The 10,091-nt window shown below is 39.8% G+C and overlaps 3 protein-coding genes across 3 annotated transcripts; 2 read left to right on the top strand and 1 right to left on the bottom strand.

Annotated features, from left to right (window-relative positions):
- Positions 1 to 862: 862 nt before the first annotated feature.
- LOC139368477 (G0/G1 switch protein 2-like) lies at positions 863 to 1,825 on the top strand. The gene has a single exon (XM_071107404.1). The coding sequence runs from the start codon at positions 863 to 865 to the stop codon at positions 1,199 to 1,201; it is 339 nt and encodes a 112-aa protein (XP_070963505.1). The 3' UTR covers positions 1,202 to 1,825.
- Positions 1,826 to 1,844: 19 nt separating this feature from the next.
- On the top strand, positions 1,845 to 7,682 carry LOC139368476 (transcription initiation factor TFIID subunit 8-like). The gene is made up of 8 exons (XM_071107403.1): positions 1,845 to 2,029; positions 3,378 to 3,537; positions 3,724 to 3,822; positions 5,649 to 5,711; positions 6,187 to 6,311; positions 6,457 to 6,604; positions 6,791 to 6,933; positions 7,183 to 7,682. The coding sequence occupies exons 1-8, from the start codon at positions 1,982 to 1,984 to the stop codon at positions 7,321 to 7,323; spliced, it is 927 nt and encodes a 308-aa protein (XP_070963504.1). The 5' UTR covers positions 1,845 to 1,981; the 3' UTR covers positions 7,324 to 7,682.
- A 683-nt stretch (positions 7,683 to 8,365) lies between these two features.
- On the bottom strand, positions 8,366 to 9,850 carry LOC139368478 (ciliary microtubule-associated protein 3). Its single transcript, XM_071107405.1, has 5 exons — positions 9,654 to 9,850; positions 9,331 to 9,429; positions 8,967 to 9,100; positions 8,536 to 8,653; positions 8,366 to 8,434 (listed from the first exon to the last, which is right to left on the bottom strand). Exons 1-5 carry the CDS (start codon positions 9,816 to 9,818, stop codon positions 8,366 to 8,368), a joined length of 585 nt encoding a protein of 194 aa, XP_070963506.1. The 5' UTR covers positions 9,819 to 9,850.
- Between the last annotated feature and the right edge of the window lie 241 nt (positions 9,851 to 10,091).

Raw genomic sequence — 10,091 nt, 5'->3', positions numbered from 1 at the left:
ATTGGAATTTGTAACATACCATACGAATTGTATCCTAAGCACTTACAAATTTGTAACATATTGTACGAATTGTAATTTGTAACATATTGAACGAAATGCATAACAACTAAAAATGTCAGGACGTAACATATCCTACGAAATGGATGATGTACAATTTTCGGGGACCGTTTTGGCTCGTGAGCACGACTTTCAAAACAACTGGCTGAAATTATACAAAAGCTGTACAAAACCACACAATTTGTACCTCTGTTTCATGACTAAAACACATGTGACTCACGTGATATTACTTGCACAATATATTTTGGCAAGTTGGGTTTTTTTCAGTGACCTTGCCTTTGTACCGACTCTTGGCTGTTTCCAAAACAGCCCTGGATGCCATTATAGAGTGCATCAGATATTGAAGACATTGCCTCAAAGCAGTTGACTCCAACACTGCACTTCCTCAACACCCATCGTCATGAATATTCATAATTTGACACTTTGTGGGAGTTGATGTGGATCTCCTTGTGTATAAAACCCAGCACCTCTCATTGCATCTTTGCTTGGGGATGCTTGACTAAGACGAAATCTAAGGAAAGCATTTAACAGGTCCCTATACAGGTAAGTACATTTAAATATTTTCAGCTCTGTTCTGTGCAGTCTTCATTCAATCTTATTCAGAATTGAAGAGTGTAATCTACATTGTCTGAATATATTATCAGTGATATATTATTTAATACATTATGATTATCATAAAATGTACAGCAGTCAGTACTAATAATTACACTAATTCGTTTTAGTTTAATTACCACATTTGCAGAGTCATTAAACAGCCTATTATTTATGACATTTCCTTTTCCCTCAATAGACTGAACTTAAGACAATGGAGACCATAAACGAGATCATTCCATTCGCTAAGGAGATGCTGAGCCAGAGGCCCAGTCGAGGCATGATGAAGGTGTACCTGCTGGGTTCTACCCTGGCATTTTTTGGAGTTGTCGGTGGGCTGGTGGAAACGGTCTGCATGCCATTTTGTGAACAGGAGCCATTAGATGAGGAAATGATCAAGCTGATCACAGAGGAGAAGAAGAGGCAAATGCTGGAGCCAGAGATAACCACTGTCGAGCCTGATGTTGTGGATGAGTTGCAAACAGAGATTGATGCTAAGAAGCCACTGGAAGGTCGTCAGAGGAGGGCGTCTATCAGGTCACCTGCCTGTTGAAGATGCACTGCAACAACCTCTCATGTTACACACACTAATGAAACCAACACTCAGAACACAAAATGTGGTGAAATAAGCTGTCAACCAGGCAATCAAAAGAGATTGCACTTGGTGATTTTTGTCATGATAATTTGGCCATGTTTAGGGACCCCTTGACTTATTATTAATGAGAAGAGAAGAGGCTGAATGGATGGATGGACGAATGCAACAACAAGCTACAGTGATGGCTGGCTGCTGGGCAGCAGAAGCTCTGTGACTGATTGAGAATTTGTATTTTCTCTGTGACTGATTGAGAATTTGTATTTTCTTTTGGCTTCCTAATAAACCTATTTTAGGTTACCACTGGGTCATGAACTGGTTAATGTCAAACAGTGCTGTGAGTAGTCTACTGTAGCCTATCTAATTATTTATATAAACCCTAGATGACTGTTTTAAAGCCACTGCACAGCTCTTTTTGTACTCCATTGTAAAAAAATATTTTGGAAGCTATAGAAATGCATTTATAAATGTGTATATTCGTTTTTGCTAAGTATATTCTATTACATACACATTGATGCATACATTTCAATTGTATTATGTGAACTTAACATAAAAACAAAAAAAATAAAGACATTAATAAAAACATTTTCCTTAAAGGAGTTTTTTCTACCGGAAATGATGCCAGTGTTTTGTTTTTCTGTCAGTCGTGTGCCTAGCAAGCTAGGCGAACACTTTTGTTGTCAGAAAGGTGTGACTTTGTGAAATAACGATTTGGGAGCAAATAAACAACCTACCGTGCAGATGGCGGACCCTGCGGTGATGGCGGGTGGATTCAGTGCTATAGTAGGGGTAAATAAGATTGTTTGTCATATGTAAGCTAACTTGGCTACAATGTTAGCTATCATCAGGCTAGCTTGTCAACATAACGTTAGGTTAACTACAATGGTTGTAAATCGCCTGTCTCTGTCCAAATTAAACTAGCACATTAAAACACGACATTTTCCCAGAATTTTGCCTCCTCAAATGACATCCATTAGCTAGCTAAGTTTAAACTAATGTTTTTTTTAAAGGAAAGTCGGTTAATTAAGAACAAATTCGTATTTACAATGGCGGCCTAGGAACAGTGGGTTAACTGCCTTGTTCAGGGGCAGAACGAGAGATTTTTACCTTGTCAGCTCGGGGATTCGATCTCACGTAAACTCGTACATCGCCTTGGTCGGTACAATTGCCCTTATTTTAGCGCCCCAAAAACGTAATAATTCCAGATCAACTGTAATGTCAATACAATTGTAAAGCACAATTTCTCCCCTTTCCAACAGAATCAATTACATGACCTAAACGCTGCCCGTTTCTGCATAATTCAAGCAGGCAATGAGCCCCATCGGGTCTTTTTAAAAATGGCGGTTGGGGAAGCGAAACTAATGCGTGATAGTGAAAATGAGAGATGTTGTGTGGGAAAATAGCTTTTTTTCACTCGATTGTCCAACATGTCACCTTATCGCCTCTAAAATGTAAATAAAACACTAAAGAGTTTATATAATGTGCCATTACATACCTATTTGAAGGTTTGTGTCGAATTTGAATCAGGTTTTTAGGGCAGTGCTAAAGTGATCTTATAAGTAAACAGCGGCTTTGAGAATGATGATCGCAAGCAATGATGATGAAAAAAATGACGAGGTATCCCCCCTTACCCCAGTCACTGTCCATTTCTTGTTTTTAAAGGATGATAGAAGTGCTACACCTGGTGGAGAGAGATTGTAAGACAGAAATAGTTGCTTTATGCTTCCTGTACGTTACGACATGACTCGTCAAGATGTAACGGAGGGTCCGTTTTTTTCAACTTTTCTCCAATACTATAGAGTCATTACCATGTCGATCAACTCTTGAATTGAAACCTAGTTCACACCCCCGATTTTGACGTCAACACACAGTCCCATTAGTTTTCTTTGTAGCCTCGTTTGAATGTTGCGGTTGCACACATTTGTACGGAATGGGGTGAGTTTGTTTGCAACCTTTCGGTTACTCGCCCAACGCTCTAACCACTAGGCTACTTCCCACCCCCGTTGTTGACTTGCTGTTCACAATCACGTCATGCCATTTGCAAACTGGGGTCATTAATCCTGTATAAGCGTGTAGGTAGCTAGTTGGCTAACCATGAGAGAAAGTGTTTTCACACGGACATCTGTATGTTTTACAGCGTTCCGGGTGTGGTAAGGCGACGTCCAGCCCGGCAGAGAATTACCAGCTTGCCCGGCGTCGCACCCTCCAAGTGGTAGTGAGCTCTCTGCTGACAGAGTGTGGATTCGAGAGCGCAGAGAAGGCCACCGTGGAATCACTGACTGAGATGATCCAGAGCTGTATGTAACCATTGTGTGTTGATGTTTTTGAAAATGTAATTCATACATGTTTTGGATTAAACGAATAACCCTTTGCTGGCTTGAATTAAACAACAAGCCATGTCAAGTGACTAGCCCTTCATGAAATCACCACAATTGTCTGTATTACTGACCTCTCATCTGTGTCTATTCCCTGTACTTTTTCAGACATATCTGAAGTAGGTCGTTGTGCCAAGGCATACTGTGAACACACAGCTCGAATCACGCCCACCCTCTCTGACGCTGTGGTCACACTCAATGAAATGGGTTAGTTTAACCTCAGAAAAGATGCAAAATAATTACAGCTTGAATTAGGATTGGGCGGTATACTGTATTTTATGATATACCGGTATTGATGCAGGGACCAGTTTGGGTTTTTACTTTACCGGTATTTGAATGTTTGGTTTGTTAAATGTGATACGCCATGTGTAATACATTTTTATAGTTTACTTCGCTACTTGAGTCATCGCTCTCCGTGCCACTTTCCACACAGACCTTGCCACGCCCCTGTCACTCAAGGAGCACATTTGATGTTCCTCAACCACGAGATACTTGTGTTCAGTCTGCATGGTCAATGCAGCACATGCAACAATGTTGATGACAACAATGCTGTTTTCAATTTGCTTCTTAATATAAATCCACAAGCGTTCTATAATGACATTATTAGTTTGTGTTTCTTACATCAGCAAACAGCTAGTTTGTCTTTTCTTAGCAAGTTGCCCTAAATCTTGTGAGCCGCTAATTGTTAGCCGCTAATAAATGTACTGAGTACGTAGCTAGCTAATACAGCTTGATAATACCAGTGATGGTGTAGACCTAAATCAGCATGTTTGCGCAACAGTATCTTCTAAATCAAAGAGAAATATGCAAAGCAAGAATATGTTAGCTACATGAAGTAGCTAAGAGAAAACATTCAATGTAGCCAAAGCTTTTAGGGTCCACTAGGAAACACAACACTTTAGTTTCTACCCTCTCACAATAACTCCTCCCTGGCATTTTAATTTGTTGTCATCTCAAAAAACAATATTCAAAGTGCCCACTTATATTCTAACTATAGAATTAGAAAAGTAATTATATTTCCATGATTCCAACAGTTTTGCTCTGATTGGCCAGTCAAATCGCAATTGCAACATTTGGTTAAAAATAAGTCCTAGATTATTTGCCCATATCGTGCAGTGGCAGTGTGGACCTTATCTCAATTGAGCAGTGGTGTAAAGTACTTAAGTAAAGATACTTTCAAGTACTACTCAAGTAGTTTTTTTTGGTATCTGTACTTTGCTTAATTTTTTTACATTTTTGACAACTTTTACTTTACTACATTCCTAAAGAGAGAAACTGTACTTTTTACTCCATGCATTTTCCCGGACACCTAAAAGTACTTGTTACATTTTGAATGCTTAGCAGGACAGGAAAATGGTCCGATTCACGCACTTGTCAAGAGAACATCCCTGGTTATCTACTGGCTCTGATCTGTGGGACTCACTAAACACGCATGCTTTGTTTGTAAATTATGTCTGAGTGTTGGAGTGTGCCCCTGGCTATCCGTAAATAAATAAAAACAAGAAAATGGTGCCATCTGGTTTGCTTAATATAAGGAATTTGAAATGATTTATACTTTTACTTTTGATACTTAAGTATATTTAAAACCAAATACTTTTAGACTTTTACTCAAGTAGTATTTTACTGGGTGACTTTCACTTTTACTTGAGTAATTTTCTATTAACGTATCTTTACTTTTACTCATGTATGACAATAGGCTACTTTTTCCACCACTGCAATTGAGTGCAGGAAATACAGAAATGATAAGTGCTGAAATTTGTTTTGGTTGAATTGAACAGTATAAAACAATCAATGGAGAAAGACTAATTGAAATCACTTAATGTATGCGTTGCCACCCTAGGATCACTCACTACTCATAAAGCAAATGTAGAACTTGTATTATTCAAAAACTAAAAATACCGTCATACCGTTAAAAAAAAAAGTTTTAAATACCATGATATAATATTTGGGTCATATTGCCCAGCCCTAGCTTGAATATGAAATCTCTATTGAATGTGTCTTCATTAACTTATTTGTTTCACGTACCACCACAGGTTTCAATGTGGACACTCTGCCAGGGTATGCCAAGAGATCACAGAGGATGGTTATAACTGCTCGTGAGTCTTTACTGTTAGTAGACCCTCAAGAGGCTGGTATTTACCCTGCACCGAAGAGGCTGCTGCCCTATAGACATGGAATCACTGACCACATTAATAATGGCACACTAGTCACTGTAATAATGTTTACATAGTGCTTTACTCATCTCATATGTATATACTGTATTCTATTCTACTGTATTTTAGTCAATGCCACTCCCAACATTGCTTCTCCTAATATTTATATTTCTTAATTCCATTCTTTTAGATGTGTATTGTTGTGAATTGTTAGATACTACTGCACTGTTGGAGCTAGGAACACAAGCATTTCGCTACACCCGCAATAACATCTGCTAAATATGTGTATGTGACCAATACAATTTGATTTAGACTACAACTGAGGACAAAACACAAGAACACTATAGAGAAAGCTAGTAACTGGTCTTAGAATGAAAGTAGAAAGATGCTTAACTGGCAATCTGTGTGTATTTTTCAGCTCCAGTGACGAATGCTCCTGTGATCCCAAAGGCCTTGATTGCTGGACAGAAACGCACTCATCCCTCCCACATCCCCAGTCACTTCCCGGAGTTCCCCGATCCTCACACTTACATCAAAACTCCAGTGAGTCAACCACACTTCTTACTGTTTTCCAAGCCAGAAACATACTTGACTTAGTATTTATATACTGACACTTTTCCGAGTGGTCTAGTGAAAAGATTTTTAAGATGAACAAATTGGTGAGTTTCCTCGGTTGTCTTTCTATCAGACGTTTCGGGAGCCTGTGTCAGATTACCAGGTGGTGCGAGAGAAGGCAGCTTCTCAGAGAAGAGATGTAGAGCGAGCACTCACACGCTTCATGGCCAAGACTGGAGAAACACAGAGCCTCTTCAAGGATGATGTCACTGCCTTCCCATGTGAGCGAGTGCTCGTTGTTGTTGTCAAGCATGATTCTCATTCATGCTGTTGAATTGAATAATCTGCACAAAAATGCTTCTAATATGGAACAGAAGTTCTGTTCCCGTTGATCTTATTTCCTACTAGAGAGTGTTGGGTACCTGTGTTTACATGGGTAATAATACTGATGCCTTTGTGGTTGCCAGTGATCGCAGAGCGGCCCAGCTCCATCCCGTACCTCAGTGCCCTGCTGCCCTCAGAACTGGAGCTGCAGACTCTGGAGGAGACTGACTCCTCTGAACAGGACGATCAGACCGACAGCGAGAACACGCCAGTCAACAACCTCAATGTGAGTCAGGGACATGGGCCAAAGGAAATATTCAACCTTGAGTCTTTATGATCTGCAGTGCAATGTGGTTTGGCCTATACAGAATGAACTTCAATAGAATAATCAAGGCCCTCCTAATGAGGGTGTTTACAAAGCCATTCATTGTTAAGAGCAAATCTATATTAAAATGTACCTGGTGTGTTGATTGCTACAAAAAAAACATTTGAAATTAAGTTTGTTTTCCTCATCTATGCCTTTAATCAAATTTAGGATGATCCTGGAGCTGATAAGGAGAATTCCGTGCTTCTTGCTGGGGGCGTGGTTCCCTCGGTGAAGGTCAATGAAGAAAACATGATTGACAACCCATACTTGAGGCCAGTCAAGAAACCCAAAGTGAGGAGGAAGAAGTGAGAGTTTACTACACTTAGCTACTCATTTGGACTTCTGTCAGCCACAACGAAGAGTGAATTGTAAGAAGCAGTCAACAGCTCTGTGCTTCTGAGAAGTGGACCCACGTGGACATCTGAGGTCAGGGACTCCAACCTCTCAACTTCCTACATGGCAAATACTGCTCATTATGACACCCTTCACCAGTTACATTCATGAGAAAACAGACATTTGCTAAATTTAATATTTTTCAAATTTGTGGAATGGTTCTGTCGTGAAAGAAAATGTAACATTTGCTAAAATGTTATTTTTTACCCATTTCCGAATTATGATTTCAGTTGTTTGTGAATAATGAACAGGAAATAAAATGTTTTGATTTGTAATTTTAACATCAATTTACCCAAATGACACATTTTAGCCTATCGCCAAATATACACTGAACAAAAAAATAAACGCAACATGTAAAGTGTTGGTCCCTTGTTTCATGATCTGAAATAAAACATGTCCCAGTTCTTCCATGGCCTGCATACTCAACGGAAAAGTCACCCATTGAGCATGTTTGGGAGGCTCTGGATCGATGTGTACGGCAGCGTGTTCCAGTTCTCGCCATTATCCATCAACAACTTTAATATCTGGTGTGATACTGCCATTGAAGAAGAGTGGAGCAACATTCCACAGGCCACAATCAACAGCCTGATCAACTATGCGCTGCATGCGACAAATGGTAGTCACACCAGATACTGACTGGTTTTCTGATCCACGCCCCTACCTTTAAGGTATCTGAACAGATGCATATCTGTATTCCCAGTTGTGAAATCCATAGATTAGGGCCTAATTTATTTATTTATTTGAAATGTACTAGTTCCTTATATGAATTGTAACTCTGAAAAATCTTCGAAATTGTTGGTTACATTTAGATTTTTGTTCAGCGTACATGAGGCAAGAATTAGGCAACTTCACTCCCCACTTCGCATACCTTGAGATATTGGTCAATTGTGAGGCTATATTAAAGCTGAGAAATAAAATCACTTTATTTATGCTTACATCAGATTGATCTCCAGAAGAGTCAGGAGTAGAACAACTGTAGATATGCCACCCGACTTCTTTGCTTCACAAACTCCTTGTCACAAAGCAGCTATGTATGACAAAAATGAAACGCATGTTATTGCTGACAATACCGGTATACATCTCCATATTACTTTGTATAGTAATGCAAAGTCAAACTTACAAACCCACCTCTGTCCTCAAGGCTTTCCTCTCTAATGTGGGCAGTCTACCCCAGTCTGGGGAACCAAATTTCATAGGCCATGACACCTTCTGGTTCAGAGTAGTATCATGAGCATATGTCCCTGGGCTGCATCATAAAAACAGATGTTAGTAGTCAATCAATTTGAAGAATGATACATGCAATATACATATATACGATATTCCTCAAACTCAACTCTGGACTTTGAAGACAGTTCCAATGCTTTTTTTCCCCCATTGTTCCCCTCTAATCAGGGACTGATTTTGACCAGGTGGGTGCAATTAATAATCAGATGGAACAGAAAACCAGCAGGCTCCGAACCTCATAGTGTAAGAGTTGAATACCCCTGCAAGAGATAATCAGTGTTTTCCTATTATGGACAGTTTGGAAAGGGTGCCACTCCCAATTAGCATTCACTCACCCTGGTTTGAAGTCAGCTGTAACAGGCTTGGTCCTGAACCTCTTTGTGGTGGAGCTGAAGGGGATTCTGCCAGGAGGGTATACTTTAGACCAGGTTCTGTCCTGCTGATACCTCTGAGGGGAAGGAGTGATTGTCTGGGTGGTGGGAAGAAAACATTTAAATGAGAGAAGGATATTCAGAGACCTAAAAATAGAAGTAAATGTTACAATATGCCTATAAGAAGATCATTTTTCAAATTGCTTTCAATGTAATGGCAATAGGTTGACTAATTTCTCACGTCGTTAGATAAACCTTAAGATTTTTCAAAAACAGGTTGGCTATCAACATAAATCATGCATATTCTCATAAGGCTTTAACATCATACCTGAGCACAGGGCAGAAACCGTGCAGACGTCCTTGCAGCAAGAGTGTATCCTTTCTTACTCTCAGGTCTCTTCTGTACATCATATAGAATGGTACCAACCTGTTGGAACAATAACTAACGTGAAAAACCTCACAAGAGAATGTAAGGATTTCCTAATGTTATTTGAACTGGCTGTTTGAGTAGCTTCTGCAATGCATTATTTATTACCATGCGGAAAATAACCAAATTGGTTTATTTGAGATCAACAGGATAACAGATCTTTATGAAGAGTGTGGATAGGTCATTGAAAGAACATGACAGTAAACTGCTCAGGAAAAACTCACATGATTGTCATAGCAGCCGGGGCCACGGTGTGGGGCTCCCTCAAGTGACAGCTTATTGCCCAGCCGGTTAGGTGCACAGTGGGTCGGAAACAACTTCCGTTCCTGGCAGCTGCCAAAGGCAACGCACCGCAGGGGAGCTACAAATTCAGAGATAAGATTGGACATTTTTAATTGACGCTAATAGATAAAAACGCAATGGGTGGACGCTAATAATTTTACCTGCATCCAGTGCCGCCATGTTCCCTCTTCCTTTTGTTTATATTCTTACCGGTAACGATGGGAACCAGGTGGATGAATGGTATAGAAGGGATCCAGTTTTTGTCAAATTAACGTCAAATGTAGATTTTTTTGGTGCGTGGGGATTTAAACTAACCCCAAGTAACCCTTTTCTTAACCTTCTACTAACCTGCTACGAAAAGTCCAATCTGACGTTATTTT

This window comes from Oncorhynchus clarkii, chromosome 16, assembly GCF_045791955.1.
Source record: "Oncorhynchus clarkii lewisi isolate Uvic-CL-2024 chromosome 16, UVic_Ocla_1.0, whole genome shotgun sequence".
NCBI classification, from domain to species: Eukaryota; Metazoa; Chordata; class Actinopteri; order Salmoniformes; family Salmonidae; genus Oncorhynchus; species Oncorhynchus clarkii.
This window is presented reverse-complemented; position numbering and strand designations above follow the sequence as displayed.

Bases quoted from the DNA above. Each gene is read 5' to 3' on its own strand.
- LOC139368476 (XM_071107403.1), top strand. From the start codon at position 1,982: ATGGCGGACCCTGCGGTGATGGCGGGTGGATTCAGTGCTATAGTAGGG. The intron at 5,712-6,186 runs GTGAGTCTTTAC...TGTATTTTTCAG, and splicing joins GAGGATGGTTATAACTGCTC to CTCCAGTGACGAATGCTCCT. The intron at 6,605-6,790 runs GTGAGCGAGTGC...TGTGGTTGCCAG, and splicing joins TGATGTCACTGCCTTCCCAT to TGATCGCAGAGCGGCCCAGC.
- LOC139368478 (XM_071107405.1), bottom strand. From the start codon at position 9,818: ATGTCCAATCTTATCTCTGAATTTGTAGCTCCCCTGCGGTGCGTTGCC. The intron at 9,101-9,330 runs GTATGATGTTAA...CCCACCACCCAG, and splicing joins GGTTTCTGCCCTGTGCTCAG to ACAATCACTCCTTCCCCTCA. The intron at 8,654-8,966 runs GTGAGTGAATGC...TTTATGATGCAG, and splicing joins ACAGCTGACTTCAAACCAGG to CCCAGGGACATATGCTCATG.
- LOC139368477 (XM_071107404.1), top strand. From the start codon at position 863: ATGGAGACCATAAACGAGATCATTCCATTCGCTAAGGAGATGCTGAGC.